The sequence below is a fragment of the Tachypleus tridentatus genome, chromosome 9, assembly GCF_004210375.1.
Source record: "Tachypleus tridentatus isolate NWPU-2018 chromosome 9, ASM421037v1, whole genome shotgun sequence".
Lineage (NCBI taxonomy): Eukaryota > Metazoa > Arthropoda > Merostomata > Xiphosura > Limulidae > Tachypleus > Tachypleus tridentatus.
Genome location: NC_134833.1, coordinates 134,448,043 through 134,473,395, shown reverse-complemented (window position 1 = coordinate 134,473,395; position 25,353 = coordinate 134,448,043). Strand labels below are relative to the sequence as shown.

Below are 25,353 nucleotides of genomic sequence, written 5' to 3'. Positions count from 1 at the left end.
TGTTCTTTTGTTGAATTTATAGGTAATTTTAGCAAATACTTTACAGATAATTTTAGTAGTACATGTTTTCAAATAGTTCTACTGTATTTCATTAAGACTTCTTTTGATGGGGTCAAAAGGCACCAAGATCAAGCAGTCTTAAGCTTTGGATTTGTTACACAATGTGCAAAATCAATACATATCCGTAGTTAAATTATCCTGAAAACCATATTAAACACATAATTTAAAGATTGTCCAATTTGTATGAAACATATCACAGCAATTGTTTTAGTACAAGGAGCAGTGTGGTTAATTTATGATATTGTGGCCTGAAACCATTGTAAATGCACAGCTTCTTTTGCTTATAGTTTACAAATCATTTGGCTTATGGTCACTAAGTTGTCAAACAAACTATTTTCAACCATGGATTCAAATCTGTGCTACACACATACAGAATATACAGGGTAGTGTTATGTTTAATAAGTTCCCTGAGCCACTACTAAATATCAAAATAATGTAAGTTTCTATAAAAGATTGAAATGACATTTATATCTGGCTTTTTTAGTATAAATAATCAATAGTTTACACAAGTCACTTTCTAACCCATCAGTATATATAAATTATATATATAATTTTTAGTTCTAGACTTATACAATATTTAGACCACTTAAAAAAACTGATTTTGTACCCTCTTATAACAAAAACTACAGATTCTGGGGAATGATTACATACAATAAATAGTCAGTGTTCTTTCTAAGGAATCAGTATAGAATTCTTAAAGATGGATATAAATAATGCAGACTAATGATCACCTACTCGTATAAATTAAAACAAACGTCATTTTTCTAAGTAATGTCTTTCAAAAATGCAGCTGTGTGTTTTACAGCTGTTTTGCAAACAAAACAAAATACCTTTTACAAATTAATTTTAATGCAATAGAATTATACATCTTTAAAGCATGTGTGTTTGTATCTTTCTCTTGGTAAGCATAATACTTCCTAAATAACCTAACTTAATATATTATTCCTTGACAACCTGTGACATACACATTACAAATTACATTATTACTTTACAACTCCCATGATTCTAGACAACATTGAAGTTATCGAATTAACAGAAAAACTGTAGAACCTTCAATCATTTGCATTTAAATTCTTTTTTTTTTTTTAATTTGTAGTTTTTAGCTATATAGGTAAACCCTCTTTAGAAATGAAATGAAACATATATGTGAGACAGTTCTCAGATTTTCACATTCTGGAATATGATTCATAAATCTGTTGTCATTTACAATGTTTCACCATATTCAGTAAGAATCAAGAAAGATTATTAGATGTGTTAGGCCTTTTAAGTTACATCATTTATCAGTACGTCTGCACTGTCAAATGCCCATTCCATCACTGGTGAAAAATATTAAGTGTTAAGCACAGATCTGTTTTGTTTCCTTTTATTTAGAGATCAAAACTTTCTGGACAATATATATAAATTTAGTGAAAACAAAAGAATTTTTTCACATTTAAATGCCCAGCATGGCCAGGTGGTTAAGGCACTCAACTTGTAATATGAGGGTCATGGGTTCGAATCCCTGTCACACCAAACATGCTCGCCCTTTCAGCTGTGGGAGAGTTATAATGTGATAGTAAATCACATTATTCATTGGTAAAAGAGTAGCCCAAGACTTGGCAGTGGGTGGCGATGACTAGCTGCCTCCCCTCTAGTAGTCTTACACTGCTAAATTAGGGATGGCTAGTGTAGATAGCCCTCGAGTAGTTTTGTGCAAAATTCAAAACAAACCAAACCAATATTTAAGATATAAAATCACTTTGTTTCCTCACTAAAGAATATCAAGTTAAACAAACCAGGAAACACTGATTTTTTATAACAAAAAATTCCAATGATAATAATCAACATCTACAAATTAAAAAACAATACAATAAAAGCACAATTCAGATGTAGTGTTAAAGTTAAAAAAAAAAAAGGCAGTCTCATTATTAATATTACCACACTCAATAAAACTCTATCCAAAATAGTTATGATTAATAAACTTTTATTTAATCACTATAAATACATAACATAATATTTACATCAGTAATGCTTTGGTGTTTGTTACATGAAGAAGTAATATTCTGCTTAAAAAATATCTCTGTGCAGTGCTTCTTGTTTCTCAGAGATTCCTTGTAACTCTCTAAGGCCCTAAAAGGTAGTATGGTAAGACAGACATTAAATATATTTTCTTTTTTTAAAATATTACTTGTTATATTCATTAACAGCATTTTCACTCAATTACTTTAATTCTCTAGGTCTATTGTTCTGACTTATGTTTCAAGCAAGGTATTGTAATGTACTTCCAGGATATTTCAAAAAATCTTGAAAGTTGGAATTTAAGAAATACTCCTTGACACTGTTTTAAGTGCATTTTCTCACTCAAGAAACTCACTTCAGTTTCACAAGTTTTGAGTAGATCATCTTAGTTAACTCTCAGTGATAAGTTTACACTCTCTATACAAATTTCATTTTTCAACATAAATTATCATGTTCAGAAATTGAGAACCTTTAATGAAGATTGATCTATTCCTATTTTTTGTTTTGTTTTTTTCACTAAAGCCTAGTTAGTAATGCTAGCTACAAAAAAGCTGAATGTAATGTGTCCCAGTATGAAACTAATGATTACATTTAACAAAAGAAGGTAAAAAAATAAACAAAAAAACTCTCGAAACATATCAGTTTCTATTACTCTTGGACTGTTAAAGTTATAATTTTCCTACACTGTAAATGTATTACTGATAGGTACTTATCTCTTCTCACATAAATAGCTATTGTCATTCAGTGCTACCCTTCAGGTGTAAAAAAATGTTTTCATGCATGCCATAAGCCTTCTATCTCCCCTTCATTGGAATTGACTGTTTCCAATGAGTGTCTCACACAAATTATCATGCATCAACAAGAATGTGACATAATCTCATGACACATGCGACTCTCTCTATTAACCTCTACCAAACTATCACTTCAAATTTTGACAGAAGATGGTGGCACCAGATTTGACCAGGGAGGAAGAGTGGGAGGTGTGAATGGAGTTTAGTACTTATCAAAAATACATTTTCACTGTAGAAAAATCATAGCTTCTGATACAGTGCATTACCTCCACTTACATAAATAGCTAGAATCCTATATTAAATAGGAAGAAGAATTGGTGCAAGGGAAAGCAAGAAGCACCTGGAGGACATTCCCTAAAATGAAACAGTAAGATTCTACGATCTGATGCGGAGAACTGCACCATATCCAAAACAGGTATACTCTTCACCCATCATGGAAAAATGTTGCATATATGGGTGAAAAAGAGAGAAGCACATTCAAATGGAGAGAACTATGGCCAAAAAGTGATCTCAACAATGCAATATTTAAGAAACTCAGTCTTAAAAATTATAAAAATAGGTAGTAATAAAAGGGATGTCAAATACATTTAAAATCCATGCTGCCAGAAACTGACATTCATACATTCATGTGGGGGTAGGAAAGAGGATCATACCACCAACAAATTGACCACTGCCTTACTCTCAACTAATTAGTTTTATAATTGTATTCTCAAGACAGTTGGCATGGGTATTAAAACTTTAATTAAAATAAAGTACAGAACAACGTTTCAACTTTCTTAGGTCATCTTCAGGTTAACAAAGAAAATTTGTAACTGACCATTGCTGGGCACGTCTTAGGGACGAGAACATAAATGAGTATGGGATTGTATGGTCATTGTAGTTAGATGTTAGGTTATTAATTAGTATAGGTATAAAAGTATTCCTTTATATTGGTTTAATTTTGGTTTGAATTGTTGTATAAGTAGGGCTTCTTTGATTTTGTGTTTGTTTATATTTGTTTCCCTACTTAGTATCTGAATGTTTTTTATGGTTATCTTGTGCTTATTTGATTTGCAGTGTTCAAAAATGTGTTGTTGTTTTTTTGTTCTTTGAATCTGGTTTCCATTTTTCTGCTTGTTTTTCCTATACAGAAGTCATGGTAGTTGTTCCATTATATTTTATAAATAATGTTGGTGTTGTGTTTGTGTGGTTTTCACATAGTATGGACTTTAGCTTTGTACCTGGTTTTTGAATAAATTTGGTGCTTACTGAAATGTTGTGTTTTGTTATAATTTTTTTTTCCAAATGTTGGTTATATTTTCATTGATATCAGAAATATATAGTATGGCACAGTTTTATAATAATTTCTATTTCTTGTTTGTATTTAATTAACACATTTAGAAAAATGTTCCTGTGGTTCACCACCCCACTTGATTAGGAACTGGAAAGTGGTAAGGACTCTCAAACTCCACTGAAAGAAAAGGAAGGTCAAATATGGTAAAGAGTCTGAAAGAACAACAGTTCAATGGGTAACCACACCAATTTATTCAATACAAGGGATGGCAGGGATGGGCAAACTTTAAACTTATGAAGCAATTCTACTTCAAGGATGAACCTCCAAGTGATCTTATGGAACACCCCAATTCTGCACTGTGTGTCATGTGGCCATGGAATTATAACATGCAAGTTGAAATAGCTTGAAAGTGTGATTTGAACTGACATCCACAGAGGAATAGAAGGAAGGAAGAAAAATATAAAGAAAGTTTAAATAGGAAGTACTGGGTGACTGGTTCAAATGTAGACAAAGTAAGGCAATGCAGTACCACATTAATATTCCCATCTAGAAGGGCAGCCCACTGTGGCAAATGACAAATATTGAAGGAACACATTCACAGGTAAAGTATAGGAGAGGTAAGTACTTACAGGATTGGCAAAAATGAAAGGTGTGGGACTGGACTGCCTGAAAATCTGAGACCAAGAAGACAGAAGACCCCTGATTCTAAAGTCAAGAGAGGAAATTTGCATTAGTGAGAACAGTGGATTGATCAGGGAAAAACTCTGGACCCAAACATCAATGAAAAATTGCATTTGCATTGAGAAACTCTGATGCAGGAAGGGCAAATGAAACAAGTCATAAAATAGAATAACTGTTGGTAGAAGATGGATCACCTTTTCAATAATCAGAGGAAAGCCAATCGTGAAGATAGATAACAAGGTCAGGATGAAACACTGATGACTGAGAATGGTGAAAACAGATGAAAAGGTAATGGAGGAGAATGTTGGAGCTGGAGAACCATAGAAATCACAACTGAGATGGCCAGGAAAAAGCTATCAGAAAGACTGAATATGGAGTGTCAAGGGTGAATGAAATTACTTGGAGAAGAAGAATGGGAGGATATTCAATGTTTAGGTTAAGTCCTGGCTGAAAATATCAATAACCACAACAAGAAGACAAGGAACCAGAGACCAAAACCAAGGCAATTTGTGGTTATGGGATGTAGCAAAGATTCAATGCGAGGAGTAACCCTCTGAAATTGGATAAAAATTGTTCAGACAGGAATTAAATCCATAACAAGAGCGAAAGCACCTGGAACACAACATGCAATGATGGGAATATTGAGCATATTGAGCCCAAACAAAATATCCAACACATAAATACAGAGGGATGGAGAATGGGTATCACCTTGTTGATTTCAGATAAGCAACCACTGTAAAACAAAAAAGTCATAATAACCACCAAAATTAATCAATAGAAGGAAGGGTAATAACAGCTGACAAAGCTTTTTAATGAAAAGCCCACGAAAGTCTGAATGGTAGTGTGTGAAACAGAGAAACTACACTGTGGAGAATAAAGCAAAGAGAGGGTTACAAGTGATGAAATATGGGGATTTGCAAATAATCATTTGCAAAATTCCTCTTGTCATCAACAAACCTGGAGAAAAGCTCACCTAAGGGTGAGAAACAACTCCAAGGTAAAAAGGGCAGATTGAAAATTAGACTGAGGTGGCACAAACCTAGTACAGGATGCCAGTCTTCAGTTTGGCATGAGGACATCAATCAGCCTGAAATTAAAAACCTGGAAAAAGATGATGAACAGGTGCAATTGACTTTAGAAGCAGAAAATCTTGCATCTCCTCAGACAGATTGAGGCTGGTGGCAGGATCCCAAGTCACAGAGAAGAAGAACGTGGGGAAAAAAATAGTGGAAGAAGTCCTTCTGACAATACCTGAAGAACCCATGGAACTGTACTGGAAGGACACCACTGAGTAACAAAACAGTCAAGCTACCACTGGACTGGAACCCTCTGGTTAGCCTCTAGTACTATGGTTAACAAGCCCTACAATGCTGAATAAGAAAAACAAAATGAGAAACAGGTACAGTTAGATAATGACCAGAATAGAAAGGAAATAGGGGTGTGTCATGGTTCCAACTGCTTGGAAAGGGTCATATACTGATACACATATTACACACAAAATTCAAAAGTCTCAAATAGATTATTGTACAGATATTCCCAAAGGAGAGAAAACAGAAATCCTGAAAAGAAATAGGCAGCAAATGTAATGGGAACAAGACTGTATCACAAACTACAAAATAACAATTAAGTGAAACTACGTGTGTGAAGTGAGACTCAAAGATGACAAATGAGCCAATATGGAAGTGGAATCATAGAAAAATGGGAATTGAATGAAACATAACATACCTGAGAAATAATGTCAAAAATGACATAATAGGCCTTGTTGATTTTGCAGGAGGGATAAGAAAAATACATCAAAATCCATGTTTATAAAATATTTGTACAGTCAAAATTTATTTTGTGAATACCATAGTATTTTTGAGGAAACAACTTTATGGATATAATGCACTAAAATTTCTCTGGACATAAACTACAGAAAATGCCTTGAAAAATTTTTAATTTAACCCTAAACAACTGAAATTGAATTTATTCTGGCTATACAAAAACTGAAGCAAAAATACATTTTTGTGAGTTTGCTGAGAAACACATACATCTGGCTGATGTATGTTTACACACCCACTAAAAACTGTTGCCTTTTCAATTTATCATTACAGTTTACGATGGTAGATTGCTTTGAATATTAAGTTCCAACCTCTGCTTCTATCACTAAATAAAAATTCAGTCTAATTATCAAGAAAAAAGAAAGTAAAAAGAAATAGCTAATTTTTGTCTGTGTATTTCTTATTTATAGACCTAAAGATGTTTTAGAAGAGAACAGTTAAACCTACATGTTTATAACTAAAAAAAACAAAACACACAATACAGCAGAGTTTACAGACAAGTTTCAAACAAATAATCCTCTTATTTTAAACATATTACATGTGAGCTCCAATGCTCATATCTGTTTTTCATTGTTAAGATTAAGTTTTTTTTCTTAGTGTTCATCTCATAACAAAGATAAGAGTTAATATCTTGAAATGCAAATGCACAAACATGTGGTAGATATCTGAAAATTCTGTTATGCTATCACACAGTACTTACCTCATAAACCATTTTTATGTGAGCTTTTATTTTGCAAGTGTCTTTTGTCAACTTCTCCAGCTGCTGATTGAGTTGCTCTACTTTTTTATCAATGAAGCATTTTGCTTCTTCCATTGTGAACTCCACAAAAAAACCAAAACCAACATGAATGAAGATGTGGGAAGTATTGGGACTAAAGTAATAATAATAATTTCTTGAAATACATAAAAAACAAAACATTACTGACAACAAATAATATCAAAATATTATTGTAAGTGGAAAATTTCTATCCTTTTTTGTATTCCTCTGTTTAAGCAAAATCAAAGTTAACAAAGTAACAGAAAAAATGTTGCCATAAGCCATAGTCATCAATTGTAAGCTACATAAGAAACTGTGTAAACAAAACACATCAGTTTATATATACCTACAAAATGTGAGTGTATGTGCAGTCATGCTTGAAAATAATTCTACTGTAAGCTCTCAAGAACTTCTTTTAATCAACATAATATACAACTAAATTGTTAATTTCATGCTCTAAATTTCAGTTTTAAAGTTAAAATCCTTCAATATTCAGCACTGGTTTCAATATATATATAAATATAAATGTGTACATCTGTCTTAAGTAAGTGTAACAAATTTTTATTTGAGTGCTTATGAATTTATTAAAAGATTATATCCACATATCAGTTGGATAAATAACATGAGTAATAAACCACAGAGCAGTCATCTTTTAAATACTGATGCAGTTATTTATAACCTAGCAAATAATTAATGATAATTAACAGACAACTTTTTCAAGCACAATAACATACACACTATTTTGTTACCAAATCCAGTTTAAGAGTGTGATGATGGTCTATCACATGTCACAAAACTACTTTCTGTATTTAAGAAAAACCAACAAAAACTTGTCATTAAAAACTGAATTATTTGTAGCATAAATCATTTTTTAACCAAAACAGAATATTCTACAAAACAAACATATACCAAAATTTACTGATTCTTTTAGCTGAAGGTAGCAAGCTAGAGCCAGACTGTGCAAGTAGAAAATATTAAAAACAAAACAAAAACTATTTATGAAAAATATTATATTATTATTGCTGGGTACACTATTTAGAACTTCAAGTTTTGATATTGAATGTTCTACTTTGAAAAACTACATATGAAGACAAAATTTGTTATAAATAAAACAGTTACAAAGACAAATAATAACTATTATTCATCAAGTATAATAACATTGTTGAAAATTATACATTCAAATGTTAATGACACACACACAAAAATAAAAACTTACACAACTGCTTTGACATAAAAATTGCAACCAAAATCAATTTCAGTTTTCAATGATTTGCCCTTTTCAGAAGTTTCCTAACAGAAAAATCAATAATAATTATAAATCTGAAATACTTAAAATAATATCTGTAAAAATTCTATTCACTGTATCAATAAAAAAAGCAATTTTGCATACTGTATAAACAAAATTCTTTATCAACTAAATGAGTGCCAATTCAAAACAAAAACCCACAGAGTTAAAAATATTATACTAATCTATAATGTTTTTGATTGCTTACTGTGTCATCTGTCCTCATTTGTGGATGCTACATTTTACTTTTGTGTACCTCATATGTAAAAATACACCGAGAAAAATTAATTATTCAGCTAAATGTAAAAAATATGTTATATTTCAAAATACTTTAAACATCAAAAGATTTTTACGTTTAACCCTATGTATATGGGAGGGTTAAAAATGCATATACCATGCATGACCTTTTACAGATTCCCATTCAACATGGTATCATATATTTGATAGTAAAAGTCATCAGTTATTCCTTTTACCATACACTGCTGATTTAGTAACAGTTTATGACAGAAGAGAGTACATACCATATAAAGTATACAGGAATATAGGAACAAACTGTATATACAGATTTTAGAAGTTAGAATGGTTATGTAAATGCAATATGCAAACTGTAGGATGGACAAAGACATTTTTATTCTTTACATGAACATGTCAGGGTCTGAATCAGACTGCCATCATCATTTCACAGGTACATCTTGAATGGGACATTTGATTTTTTTTATGTACAGTAGACTTGTACATCTTACTCAAAGCCAGTCATTCTTAAGTTTTTATACATAGTAAATACAAAATTACAGAAAACATTCCAACTACAACTGTTGTAAAAGATGTTAGCAATACTTACAAGTATATTTAAAACAGCTTAAAGAGTTGATTCCCAAAATCAAATAAGTCATAGCTATTAAGCAAGTTTCCATCTGTATAAAACATGATCCAAATTTTGATAACCCAAATGAATTACCTTGTATTTGATACAATCAAATGTCATTTTCCACTGTACCAAATAATCCAAATCATTCTGTATTTTAACAACCTCAGTATAGTTGGAAATTTAATTTTCAATATCAAACTTTACTAAATATGTCTCTACCACTTTTATTAATGCAGAAAAGCCCTACACTGACCCCTCACATACTCCACTAGTAACAAGAGTCCATTGATAACAACCTTTTGTCTTTTCTAATCCAACGAGCTTAGAATCCAACAAGCTTATTGTAAGCTTTGTGAAAATCTAAGTACACCAGTTTTGGCTATTATCAAAACTCTTGTCAATATAAATGATATATTATCAATGTGATGAACAAGAATAAACTAGCAGCTTTCTGGAATGAGATATTATTACAAATTGCAGAGAAAACTAGATGGTTAACCTTTAAAATGAATTATAGTTTACTATACATAATTATGTGAAACAGAAAATGTAATATTTCAGTGGAATTTTTAGAGCAGAATTTATAAAAAGTGTGCTGAATTTTCACATTTTTATAGATTGCACATACATGGACTGTACAAGGTGTGATCAAAAAGTTCTAAGACTTCACTTTTATTCTGAAGAATAATGTACATGCATCAGTATTATATGTTATCCCCTTCAAAATAATCTCCCCCAGCTGATACAAACTCATTCCAACGTCACTGCCATTTTTGGAAGCAAAGCTATAGGTCTTCAACTGTTATGTGACTATATTCTGCTTTCTCATTATTAGGATGACTGGAATGTCATGAAATCTCTTTCCTTTCAGGGTCATAGCCATACATCCTTAACTCAGCACCAGTAATAATGATGTTGAAGAAATCACGATAAACATTTAGCCTTCTTTTCAGATTCTTTCATACTTGTTGATGGTGAAACTTATAGTCATCTGTCAACAGCCTTGGAATAAATTTTGCAGACACTCAATGCATGCAGAGTTTTTCAGTTAAAATTTCCCAATGTGATCCAAAGGAAATGTCCAGTTCATCAACAATTTCACAGATAGTTAGTCATTGATCAATTTGAATTTTTTCTTTCATCTTAGCGACCGCTTCATCAGTGAACAACGTCAATGGTCAACCAGAACGTGGGTTATCTTTGAGCGAGTCCTGGCCATCTTGGAAGCATTTTATTCACTTATGCAGTCATGACCAAAGGCAGTTTTTAATATGTTGAGGATTTCTGTTCCTCCTTCAACATTTTTTGCACAAAACTTGATGCAAACATGTTGCTCTTCTTTTCTGTCCACTTTCATTACAACAGGGGCAAGAGATACGTCTGTCTTTGAACATGCTTTTCACAACACAGGTATAAGGTCTGAAGGAATGGCTTGTTGATGGGGTAGATCCCTATTCATACTTTGTACACACTTCAGTGAAGCTCACTGCCTATGTACTGGCACCTGTAACAGCAGAAGTCTTAGAACTTTTTGATCAGATCTCTTATAAGTAGATGACCTATGGTTTCAGTGCAGATGTCTCCATGGGGTTCTAAGTGAGTGCAAGTTATTTGTAGAGTTTGCAAGCTGGAGAAAATGGAGGCTATCTTCATCAGAGTAGAGGCTAGAGACTAACAGAAGTGTAAACCATGGGAAACGACAGCATAATTTCAAGAGGAACTTAAGTTTTTATGTACAAGGGATACATCAGTGAACAATAATTTTCAGGAAGTCAGAAATATTTCTAGTAAAAGCAGTGATATTACTGTATTTACAATGTCATTACAGAGGGTCAGAATCATTACTAGTAAAAGCAGTGATATTATTGTAATGACAACATCATTACAGGAAATTAGAAACATTACTTGTGAAAGCAGTGATTTTACTGCAATGACAGTGTTCTGTTTAAAAACAGATTTCAGCCCTCAGCTTGTGCAGATGATAAATTACTGAAGGGAAGGAAAACAAAAGGAACAGAAAAGTATGTGAATGACAAACTTAAAGTGGTTATAGTCATAAGTGACTCTTTGACAAGGCATATGAATAAGATAGTTTGTAGAGTATGTAATGAGAAAATAATTAGATTATATTACCCAAGGGCACAGGTGGAGGATGTGACTGGCAGACCAAAAGATATAATAAAAGGGGCTAGCAATGATGCAGTTATGTTGTGCACATGTGAGTTAATGATGTATGAAAATGTAGGGCAGAGGAACTAATTAATAAGTACAAGGGGTTGATAAAGATATTTAAAGAAAAGGGTCATAAATTAATTGTGTCAGGGATTCTGCTGAGAATTAATTGTAGGGATGAAATTACATGTAGGCCACTAGGGCTAAATGTTAAACTTATGTTAATATGCAAGTTGAGCAGGTTGGACTTGTGGGATCAATTTAATGGGAGGAGGGAGCTTTTTGGAATGGATATTTTTCATCTAAACAGGATAGGGGCTAGCACATTTGTTATAGCTATTAACTTAGTTGTAAGAGAAGTTTTAAATTAGGACCAGTCGACGGTGAGGAGCAGGATAAACTAAATGCAAAAACATTAAGATGTACAAAAACGTTTAGCATAGAAAAGGAGTATAGAAGTAGTTCTAAAGATAGACTTAATTGTTATTATTGTAATGCTAACAGTATAAAAAAATAAAATAGATTACTTTAGAGAACTAGTAGGAACAGAGGATTTTAATATAATGGATATATCTGAAATATGGTGAAATATAAATGATTTTGATGACAAATTTCAGAGATGTATGTTATTTAACAGAGATAGAATACTAAATATTGGGCTAGGAGTGGCCTTATATGTAAAATGCAAGTTACATTCTGTCCAAGTTGAGAACATCAAAGATCTATAAGCAAGGAGATTGAATCTTTTACATTCCTATTAATAGATATAAAGGGGAAAGGTTGTTAGTGGGATTTGTTAACCACCACCAATTAATACCGATGAAATTAATGAGCAACTTTCCAATGAAATTAAGATTTCAGCTGTTAATGAAGTCATAATAGTCATAATTATGGTTAATAACCCATAATTATGAAATTAAAATTTAATTTCAGGCATAAAGATTGGTAAATGTTAAAGTCAAATCAAGAAGGGGAAATGTTTTTGAAAACTGTTCAAGAAGGGGTTCTTTATCAATTGTTGAAAGAACCTGCTAGAAACATTCCAATTTTAGATTTTTAGTACAAAAGAAATGTAACATATCTGAGAAGTTATGATGCTATTTAATACATGCATAACTGAAGCAGTTATGTTATACTCAATTTTAAGCACGGATTTCAAGCATGAGAAGCTTTGGTGTTTGTGTAACACAGTAAAGTTGAGTTTACTTTAAACAAAAAAACTGTTTTTTTTGGAGTTTAAGCACAAAGCTACACAATGGGCTATTTGTGCTCTGCCCACCACAGGTATCAAATACCAAGAGTCTAGCATTGTAAGTCCACAGATATACCACTGTACCATTGGAGATAGTCTGAAGTAGAAATAAAATGGTACAATAATGATATAATTAAGGAACAAGTTATCTGAAGGGAAGTATCTTACCTTATAAGGCTATCTTCAATATTTACTGGAAGAAAATGAACTTTTAAAAATACTTTGAAGATTTACTTTCTTATACATTTCTCAACTTTTGATCTGATCAGACAACAGGAAGCCAACAGCAACTCGTGCAGACATACACATGCAAAAAAGTATGACCATTGGTTGATTGATTGATTTAGTGTTTTATGGCACAAAGCAGCTAGGCTATCTGCACCAAACATCCAGTAAAAAAATAAAAAATTAAATGTAGTAAAATACAGAAAAGGAAATGAAGGTAAAACAAAACATCATTGAAAAACAGAAAAAGTATAAAACCAATGTTGACATCTAGTTTACAATGTTAAGAGAGAAAGCAGAGTAAGAGAAGTTGTAAAGTACTTACTCTAGCAAAATGGTAATGATTATAACCCACCAGGAAGACTAACAGGTAAGTTCAAGAACCACCGTCAGTCACCTGAAGTTGGCCTTTCCAGTCCTGGTTCCAGGTTATCTGTCGTAGCAGCCATTATCAAAAAGTACAGTATGACCAAACTGCAACACAAGGGTACATATATATGTATTCTCACGACAGCTGGTATGGGTGTTAAAACTTAAAAGTTTTAATACCCATACCAGCTATCTTGAAAATACATTTTTACTTCAAGTACGTTTCTCACCAACAAGAAGGTACATATATATGTCCACAAGTGCATAAACACACACACACACAATTGATTCACATACTTTCAAAATAGGTTTCTGAAACATTTACATAGCTTTGTGGTGAGTTTTAGGATTCTTACCAGTCCAAGTCAAGAATGAGAATGTTTGCAAGTGCAAGTTGTGATTATAAAACAATTAATACCATGTTACAACTAACTGTTGTATTAGTAAAAAAATGCTCTAGCCAACAGAACTATGATATATATCAGCATTCTCCACAAGATAACAGAACCGGGGTAAATTTCTCTTGTATGTCAAGTTCTGGGGGTGAAATCTTAATTTATTAGTGACTGTGCTGACAATTATGTCTTACCTTATTGTCAAAGTGATACCCTATTAATTTTGGATCTGTTCAGTGTGTATACATATATGTGTGTTGATGTTTGTAGCATTGTGAAGTGTTTTAACAAATACTTTGAAACAAGATAACAATTTTCACCATTTTGAACCAATAAAGTGTGATTATTACATGATACTTACAAGTCTGAGTGGGCATTATTTTGTTTAACTAACAATGAAGTTGACTGCTGATTACAATTCATCTTCAAAGGTGCAACAAGGAACAACTCATGTCAGCCATCAAACACTAAAAACAAGCTGTTTGATAATTCAATTAAAATTGTATTCATTTTTACTGCAAACTGTATAGACATCAAGGCCAGACTAACCAAATGTGAACAATTAACAGATCATTTATTTGACAGCTAACTCATGAATATGTAAATAAATCTAAAGACATTCTGTCATTTCACTAGTAGAAGCATGACTGAGTTCTCTACACAGATAGAAAACAAAGGACTTTTGTGAGTTTAGCTATTGGTTACATAGGTCAAATCAATTTGTCATTTATATTATGTACATGTGCCTAAGACCCAACTCAAAATATAACTGTTTGACATCAAAAGTTAAAGTTCAGTGACAGTGCTGAATTAATATATTTTTATTTGCTTTCTTTCCCTGTTTGAAACAAAACTTCAGTATCTGAATATACTTGTGTGATGCAATGTTATGTATAAGCCTGCAAACCTGTATGCAAAATACTTGGGGTTTCGTTGTCTAAAGAATGCTGATATATGGGTCATTCCATGTCAGATCATCCAGGGGACTGCATGCGACCCCTTCAGAATGCCTTGAAAAAATTCACATGTGCTCATCTACCCATATAATGAAAAACTACCAAAGATTAGATCAATATATCTAATAGTTTCTGATTTACAGTCCTGTAATTTTTTTTTAATTTTTGGCAAATTCATTTTTGGGCAACTTTGGCTGCTTAAAGCTGCAAGAGTAATGGTGGTAGAAGGCTGACATTTGCTACACTGACTGAATTAATCTCACATAATTCAAAAATGGTCTCAAACCAAGTTTATCTCTCTCAGGATTTGCATAGTGAGGCTGTAAAATCACCTGAAAACCCAAAATTGTAACAAACATTGGTTTATTTAATAAGCCATAGCTCTAAAACTTAATATGATACAAAGCTGAATTTTTTTTTCTAATATCCTATAATATATCAGTTTCTAAATCAGCAATTGTTATAATTAAAAGTCTGTTAGATCTCCTGTAAAAAAGTTTAGCTGCATGCAACTTTTTATGATTTAGCTAAAAATAGCCCTACTTCAGGTCACAGTTTGACCATGTCACCAGTTATTCAGCCTTTTCAGATTTCTACCATATATTCTTACATCTCTGAATATGATCTACAAAAAAAACAAGATGGTGTTAAACCTACTTTTTGAATTATAATTTTTTAAAGTATCCTCTGACCACACATTTTTTATTTTAAAAAAATTCAGTTCAGGTGTGTTACACTGTGCAAATATATCCATACAATTTTGAAAAATACCTGTCAGAATTTTATGAATCCCACCAAAATATTCTAACCAGCCTTTTACAATGTTAAATAATGAAGTTGTAGGAAACAAGAAAGAATTAATTCATTTCTGAACAAGTTTATTGGCATAACTAATTAGATCACATGGCAATGCAAATATACTGTGTATACATTACAGTTATGCAGATATGGCTGAGTTTAAGATTCATAATATAATAAATACAAAGGTAAATCAGACACAAAATGCACAGTGCTATGGATAACTGAGAAAGATTATAGTCACACCAAACTAAAATAATCGAGACAATGAAATGTTACAAAAACTGCTTTGGCAATAAATTAGCCTTAACAACAACAAATAAACATTGCTTTATTGAGACAGCTTGAATAAATTTCTGAAATATGAGTTTGATTGTGTTAAGATCACTTTGACTTAGAAGTAAGTGGCGAGCACTACTGCCTTGAACGGTAGGTGCACTTATCAGACAAAGAATATGTTGGAAAGGAATCCAGCTTTCATCTTTACATGACCTTGCAGGCCATGAGAATAGTTCATTTCTTGATTTCTTCATAAATGACACCAACACATCAGAATGTTCATCTGATCTATCTTTTATGTTTCCCACATACCGTTCATGATCGTATAAGCATGCCACATATTTTCCTGGCTGATTATTGTCATTGCTATCATTAGACCTATTTGAGCTGCTGCAGCATCACTTTCACTGCTACTACCAACAGTTACAACTGTGTACACATCATCATCTGATAACCTTCTCATATACAATTTGTTGGTATAGTGGGGAATAAAGCTATGATGTGACCTAATACCTGACAGAGTTTTGTGTTTTTTCAAAGCGCTCAAGTCGGTCAAACTTTACACAATTCTGCAGGACTGATTCCCAATTAACAAGGAAGAACTGAATGCCCTGAATGTAGTTCTTTGCCCAATGGTACACATCAGAGACACTTAAAATTTGATTATTTATAGGCAATTGAAGGCTTGCACGAGCCACCAGCCTCTTCACCGTACCCTTAACTCCATCGCATGGACTTTTCCCATGACTGGTGGCAAAAAATGTCATTCAGCAGACAACTGATAATCTTCAAAATGGTAGCAAAGATTTGCAAGATTTTTAAAATTCTTGTATTGCGAAGCTACACCATTGCTGAAATAAATGATATTTTCTGTGTTTGGATATTTCTGTTTAACATGGCTTAGTACTGTGGTAATGAAAGCATGAACAGCTACTGTGTTGTGTTTCAGACAATCTGACAGAACACACATGCTAACAACACCGATATCTTGAGATCATGTTCAGAGATGTAAGAATATATGGTAAAGGCTGATTAGAATATTTCAATGGGATTCACAAATTTTTTCAAAAGTGTATGGATATATTTGCACACAGTAACACACCTGAAGTGAAGTTTTTTTTCTCAAGTAGAAAACATATGGTCAGAAGATACTTTCAAAAATTATAACTCAGAAAGTATGTTGAACACCATCTTGATTTTTTTTTGTAGATCATATTCAGAGATGTAAGAATATATGGTAAAAATCTGAAAAGGCTGAATAACTGGTGACATGGTCAAACTGTGACCTGAAGTAGGGCTATTTTTAGCTAAATCATAAAATGTTGCATGCAACTAAATGTTTTTACAGGAGATCTAATATACTTTTAATTACAACACAATTGCTGATTTATCAACTGATATGTTATAGGAAATTTGAAAAAAAACATTCAGTTTTGTATCATATTAAGTCTTAGAGCTATGGCTTATTAAATAAACTTATGTTTTTTATGATTTTGGGTTTTCAGGTGATTTTACAGCCTCACTATGCAAATCCTACGAGAGATAAACTTGGTTTGAGACCATTTTTGAATTCTGTGAGATTAATTCAGTTAATATAGCAAATGCCAGCCTTCTACCACCATTCCTCTTGCAGCTTTAAGCAGCCAAAATTGCCCGAAAATGAATTTGCCAAAAATAAAAAAAAATTACAGGGCTGTAAATCAGAAACTATTAGAGATATTGATCTAATCTTTGGTAGTTTTTCATTATATGGGTAGATGAGCACATGTGAATTTTTTCAAGACATTCTGAGGGGGTCACCTGGAAAATCTGCCAAAATCTGGATGATTTGACGTGAAATGACCCATATTCAGTTAAGTACATGCATATGCGTACAGTAGAGCTAGGCAATATACTTGATTACCTACAAATATCTAATGTATCAATTAGTAATATGTACAATAATCCATAATTGAATTTACAACTAATGTCTCAAAAATAACAAACCAATGTTTTGAAATGTTATTGTTTTCTATTATTTAAATTACTTAATAACTGATAAAATTAGTGCTTCTAATTATTTCAACCATTCAGTTACCAATCTTTTGCCAAATTGGTTTTTCATTACTTTTGATTAATTCAATTTTGGTCAGTTTAATCAATTAGTGGCATAACACACAACAATAACCAAGGAACCAAAATTAAGGTTTCTGCACATTATTATTTGTTTGTTATTAGGTCTAAAATTATACAAGGTGCTGTCTGTGTTCTTCTCACAGTGGGTAGAGAAATCCAATTTTTAGAATCACAAGTTTTTGATTCTTTTAGCCACCTCTTGAGAATAATTGATCAGTTTAATGTAATTGATTGATGAACTTGAAGAACAATCAATCAGCATATTCCACTAATCATCCATCTCTAGTGTACACATCAAAATCACTCAATAAATACCTCAATTCTACTAATCACTGTTTTCAGTCCCTCATATTCTGCAATTCTTGTGCAGATCTTATCACGTTCTAAGAGAAACTTCCTATAAAAAAGTGTAAAAATGAAAATCAGATAAAAATCTTACAGAAATATGTATATAACACATAAAAATTACACATATTTTTCTATTCATCATTTATTTGCTAAATATGCTCACAGCTAATAATTAACATACAAGAAATGTTTCCTTATTTATTTTGACTTTTAAATTTAAAGAAACACTCAAATATATTGTAAAAGTAAAGAAGTATTTTGATACAGTACAAATTCATGAAACTGATGCATAGATGTTGGACTTGAAAATTAGAAATATGAATTTTCCACCAAACAAAATAAAGTGAATAACTCTAACAAATAAATCATATAAATGTACAACTTTTCTTGTGTGTGGCCATACATTCAGGAAAAGGCTTAAATTTTGTTTGTTTGTTAGAAGTGATATCACTAAGCTTGGAAGAAATGTTTGTTCGGGTTGAACCAATTTCAAAAAATGGGGGAGAATAAAATCCTCATTTATAGATAGGCACTTTATATAGCCTATATGATAAAGTTGTTGACATTAATGCAAATTTGTAAACACACTAGAATAGGCTGTTAATTTATTATACTGACAGTGAAAAAACAGGTTTGTTATTATGAAAAACAGTAATTTTAGAGATAATGAATGGATAAGGCTGACAAGGTGAAATTTTAATTGAAAATATACTTACAATTTACAAACAAACTTAATGTTATGTTGTCCTGAGTATAACAGTCCATTAATCTTATTTGTATATTGGAAAATCAACACTGATTCACTAAAGAAAAATCTGCCTTTAACAATCTGGTAATTTTTTCCCGGGATACTGTGTATATGTTAACTAGATAACAGAAAGGGTCTGGACTTCAAGTAATTATATTTTCAAAGCAGATTGGCCACATACATATATATCTAGGCTAACCAAAAGGTAAGAAGAAATCCCCTTTCAATAAGATTGCACATTTCATTAACACTAGTCAAGTAAAATTCCACCACATATAATAAACACCAGGTTGTAATTAAAGAAATGGTTGATACATAATACGATAACTCTTCTTTAACAAAACTTGGCTGGTATTTAATCCTTAACTGGTAAAATATTTGTATTACAAGTGGTAGGGTGGATCAAAATGGTGCATGTATAATATATTTCAAAAATATTATCTTTATAACATTATGAGCCCAGAATGACCCACAAATAAAAAAATATTACAACAGTAAGAAAGAGAACTGTGTCAGCTTATCTGCTGTGCTTAACAGTCAAAAACTGGATTGCAAATAGAGCATAGAAAATATCAGGTAGAGAGCAGCACTAGCCAAGTTGGAATATTGGCTTCAAAACTGATATGGGTCATTTTGAGTTGAGGATTAAGATGCTATCTATTCTTACACAGTCAGACTGGTTAACTTTCTTTAAAAAAAAAAAAAAAAGAGAGAGAGAGAGAAAGAGACTAGATTTATAATAAAATTTACCCTTAAACTTGAAATCCTTTAATGCATATTGTACACTTGTGAAAAAAAAAGGTTCAGCAACATTTATATCACAAGCTACTTAGTACAGCAGCTAGTCTTAACCAATGAAATTGCTCAAGACATGCAAGTTAGCTAAAGCTAAAATACAATTTGTTTCTACTTAACAGCCAGCTCTACCTTTTCAAAATGTTTTTGATGAGGTTTCATGTCAAAGATTAGCTTTAAAAAATTATATCATTAATGGTTGTGAAAAACTAGTAACCTGGGCTGCAGGATGGTTGAATAAAGAAAATAAAAATGTTATGTAATATACAGTCAAGCTAGACCCTTGGAGTGTCTTATGTGTTAGTGTATGAGCCTTTACTTTTTCTTATACTGATTATGTTGATAAGGCTTAATTAGTAAAATGTACAGATGAGTTATGGTGTTTCTAGGTGTAACGAGGATGTTGAATATTAGAGAACAACCTGGATCACTTGGTTAGTTATCAAACATTTGGCAAATGATCTTTAATTACAGTACGTGTAGATGGATTTATCCTAACACCAATTATAATTAATATTGACAGAAACCATTCAACAGTGTGACTAAAGTATAGAACTTTGACATAGTTGTAAGTCACTCAAGCCATTTAAGTAATGTTTTGTTGCTAGAAGCAGAGCTAATAGAACTTTAGGGTGTCTTTAAAGATATAATGATTACAAGTTATAAGGGTTAATTTTCTCTTCAGTCACTCATTGGGCCTAACCTTGAATACTGTGTATAGTTTTGGTTTTTCTAATTCAAGTGAGGATATTGATTTATTGCAAGGGGTCTGGGGAGCTGCTAGAATTATTTCAATGATCTAATAATCTTATATGGACAGATTTAAATCTCTTTATTTTATATACAGAAAAGAAAGGTAAAGGGACTATCTGGAGAAGCAATAATATAAAGCTACTAATTTCTTTCTGCTATATTCTAAAACAATAACAACAAAGAGCAATATTTGGAGAAAGATAGGTTAAGATTCAGAAAAAGACACTTATTTCTGTTTGTTTTTTTTAATTTTGCACAATGCTACTCAAGGGCTATCTGCACTAGCTGTCCCTAATTTAACAGTGTAAGACTAAAGGGAAGGCAGATAGTTATCACCACCTACTGCCAACTCTTGGGCTACACTTTTACCAATGAATAGTGGGATTGACCATTACATTATAACTCCCCCACGATTGTAAGGGTGAGCATATTTGGTGTGACTGGGATTCAAACCCGTGACCCTCAGATTACAAATCAAATGCCTTAACCCACCTGGCCATGCTATGCCACTTAGTTTTGTAACAGGGTGACTGGCTTATGAAATTAGTTTCACTTTCCATTAACAATGGTGTGATTTGTGTGTGTGTGTTTTTTTTTATATAGCAAAGCCACTTTGGCCTATTTGCCGAGTCCATCAAGAGAAATACAACCATTGATTTTAGCATTATAAATAGAGTGATTTACAAGTGGAATCGATAATTTCCTGACATACAATGGGTGAATTTTGATTTTTCTCAAAGGTGGGTGTATCTTGGTATCCATATCTATTGTGAAGTACTTTTACGTTCTAAATTTAAATAATCATGCCTAATTCACAAATAGTTATACAATTTAAAACTGTTTACCTCAAATCTTCCCTGAGGACGTCATTTAAAAAATGTTCATACTTTAAAACTTTAGCTGAAACATCAATTTCCTTTCCTGGTTTCGTGTTGGTACCTTCGCTGAGAAGCTCTGGAGTAAAATTATTACCATCATCCATTATTATTATTATTAAAATGTAAGGGTTAGCATAACGTTATTCAACCCCTACCAGTCTAACCTGTAAACTGTAACTTAAAGCAAACTCGAGGAGTAAGCTGTACCATAAACACCTTTCAAAATCACCCAGCCTGTAGCATAATAACGAATATGACAAAAATATAAGCCTCTATCTAAAACTTTGAAGTACAAAACAAATTTTCTAGCGTATTAAGAATAACAGTATTAATTATTTATCATTCTTCAACAGTAACCACACGTTCTGCACACTCCAGTAATCATATTTACTCGTAACATAGGCTGTACGATAGTAGCGCCATTAATTTTAACATTTTTGTTGTAGTTTGGTTTAGTTAACAAAAACCTGAATGTGACATGAAAATGTCGAAACGTTGTTCTCTACTTTATTTTAATAAAACTTTTAATACCAATACCAGCCGTCTTGAGATAGGTTTTTAGTTCAAATAGGTTTCTCGTCTTCACGAATCATTAAGATCTGCAACTCATTTTAATTAATATTTAAATTATAATATTAAAAATATAGCTGACGACACCACCACCTGCTTGAATTGTGAAAGCCCTTGAGCAATTTTAATTTAAAAAATGCGCTAAACTATCCATTAGCCAAATATTTTTGTGTTTTTTTTATCTTTCAAGGCCTATGGTAAATAAATGGGATGGTATCTTGTCTCACGTTATCACTGGCTGTCTTGTTGCTGGGAGAGTTGTCCATGAGTAGCAAGTCAAATTATTTCATTCTTGGCTTTAACCTTAATGATCTTCTGAAATGAGTTTCAGTAGAAACTCTGGGCTGCTCACCAAGTTAAGTTTCCACTAGCAAGTTCTTCTATAGAGTTACTCGATTGGCCATTCTATCACTAGTGTATTTACAAAGACAATTATAATGGATAACCTATGGTTTGGTTTACCTATCATTTTGTATTCTTTAAATCACATTATTAATTATTTTCAGTACAGTATATGTCCACTTCTAGCACCTGTTTCATCTTGGAGTTGGTCTTTTCTTACAACAGATTTGTGATGAGAAACCCACTCGAAGTAAAAATGTATTATCCTTAAGACATGTACCTGGCAACGGTCACTTGCAAGCTCTCTTTGTTAACCTGAAGATAACCTAAGAAGGTCAAAACATTGTTCTATACTTTATTTTAATTAAAGTTTTAATTAATACGAGCAGTCTTGAGAATAGATTTTTACAACAGATTCATGCAGCCATATAATTTCACTTTGATGGAAGCAGATCTTATGAGCATTAACATTATAGATATTTTTTCGGTTTAACATCAGCTGATTTAACTTTTTCTCAAGTAAAGTCATATTTGTCATTTACGGTGTTTTAGACTCTCGACATAATTCTTCTGAGTGACTGTTCTCCAGAAAAGAGTACAACGGGTCCAGTGGTATTTTAATTTCTCTTTTAAATATCAGTGATAACTGTGTATTGCTAGTGGCTTTGTGTACTGTTGTACTATAATCCATCAGTCCCATGTTGTCCGATATTCATTTATATATATATGGGTACTTGATTTAATGACCCAACATGGCCAGGTGGTTAAGTTGCTCGACTCGTAATCTGAGGGTCGCCGGTTCGAATCCCCGTCGCACCATACATGATGGCCCTTTCAACCGTGGGGGCATTACAACGTGACGGTCAATTCCACTATTCCTTGGTAAAAAGAGTAGCCCAAGAGTTGGTGGTGAGTGGTGATTATTAGATACCTTCCCTCTAGCCTTACTTTGCTAAATTAGGAACGACTAGTGCAAATAGCCCTCATGTAGCTTTGCGCGAAATTCAAAAACAAACAAACAAACTTCATTTAATGATGCGTTTTTGTATCTCATCATCCTACTTCTAAGAAAGTTGTTGTCCTGATCTTTATGAATTTCAGATCCAACACATTTCTGCAAACAATTCTTATTCAATATGCCATTTTTTATCTGAATGAAGTCCCATGGATGCACCAAACCTCGAAACAAGTTTGTTGATGAGTTTCTTTACACGAATTTCTGCTTCCTGTTTAGGAACAGCATCTGGTTATTTTGTGATATAGTACTTCATAACTATGATGTATCTATTCCCATTGTTACTATGTGGAAAGGAGCAAAGCGCATCAACAGTAACTCTCTCTCCATGATGTTTCAATACAATATTGCTGTAACTGTTAATATTGTTTCTTTCATTGATTTTTTCCACTCACATCTTAGTTCATGTGTTTTACATCAATTCTAACCGAGTTTCAACTCTCATCCTAGTAGAATCATTTTATTATTTGTTCCAGTGGCTCTTTAACATCCAAACGTCTAGCTGTTGGAAGGTTGTGGAGATGAAAGAGTGCTTATCAATATTGAAATAAGGAATTATCTACTGTAGTCATAGTTTCTGTCTACTGCCAACAAGATTGATACGCACAATTTTCTTTCTTAACACAAAAACAAGACAAGAAAAAAAAACACAATACAATTTACAATAACGGTTATTAAAAATAGTTAATATAATTAGCTCTTTATATACAAACATTTTACAAACAATAGTATTCTATTGGAACTTAATATTCTACTGATAGTCCAGGTCCACGAGGCGCAAGTTACTTTTATGTTGATACACAGATACACTTTACTGGACGGGAATGCTAGCTAATTCTATTCTTGTTTGGCTTCATGTGGTTTACAAGTTTACTTTTCACAGGGGAAGATGGATATATAATGTCATCGTAGAAGTACTAACATCCGAAGTTAATTCTGTGAAGTTGAACGGTTCGTAATGTGTTGACATCTGTAAACGTTTCTGGTCAGATTCTATAGTTTTCCGATTGATAAGTATTAATCAAAATTTTAGCTTCCGAGGCTTATAGCACACTGATTGTAACTAACAAATAATATAAAACCGTCTCTTGGTGCGTCAATTTATAAATTTTTAGGCGAGGTTCTAGAATATTCAATTGATAATAATACTGACAATTGTTGTTGTTGTTTTGAATTAAGCACAAAGCTACTCAATGGGCTATTTCTCCGGTTTATAGCGTTGTAAGTCCACAGACATACTGTTGAGCCACTGGGGAGCAATACTGACAATCACTAGTATTTTACATATATCGTACATTGTTGGTTCTTCCTCTCAGGAATCTTCTACAAATTTAGAGAACGGGTAGGACTTGTGTAATACACATTTAACAATATACATTACATGCATCAACCTGAAACGAACGTAGGTATTAAAATAAATGTATAACAGTAAATACGTTAAAAATTAAAACGCTCATTATCTTGCAACATATAGTTTATTCTTTTTAGTTCTTCTAAACTGTCGACAATGGGACTTGATGTTTCAACACTGCTCAATCTGATTATCCAATGGCTTCGAAATGGTGTACTTCATAATTTATTTGCAACTTTAATGGATTCCAGTTCTGTAGCCAACAGCAGAGCTTTTTAAAGGTTGGAAACCAAAGTTAATTTAGATTAATTCTGATACATTTGTTTGTTATGTTTTTTTTATTTGGTCACGTACCAATGAATCTATCATTACATGGGAGTTCCAAGTAATATAATTAACCAAGCCTTTCCACATCTTCTGCAAGTTCGTCTATTTCAGAACGTTTTTCTAGATGGTTTT

The 25,353-nt window shown here is 32.4% G+C and overlaps 1 protein-coding gene across 1 annotated transcript; it reads right to left on the bottom strand.

The window, feature by feature from the left end:
• Positions 1–2,006: 2,006 nt before the first annotated feature.
• On the bottom strand, positions 2,007–22,046 carry Uxt (Uxt prefoldin-like subunit). The gene is made up of 5 exons (XM_076457370.1): positions 21,584–22,046; positions 18,410–18,491; positions 8,597–8,670; positions 7,324–7,495; positions 2,007–2,169 (listed from the first exon to the last, which is right to left on the bottom strand). The coding sequence occupies exons 1-5, from the start codon at positions 21,718–21,720 to the stop codon at positions 2,107–2,109; spliced, it is 528 nt and encodes a 175-aa protein (XP_076313485.1). The 5' UTR covers positions 21,721–22,046; the 3' UTR covers positions 2,007–2,106.
• Between the last annotated feature and the right edge of the window lie 3,307 nt (positions 22,047–25,353).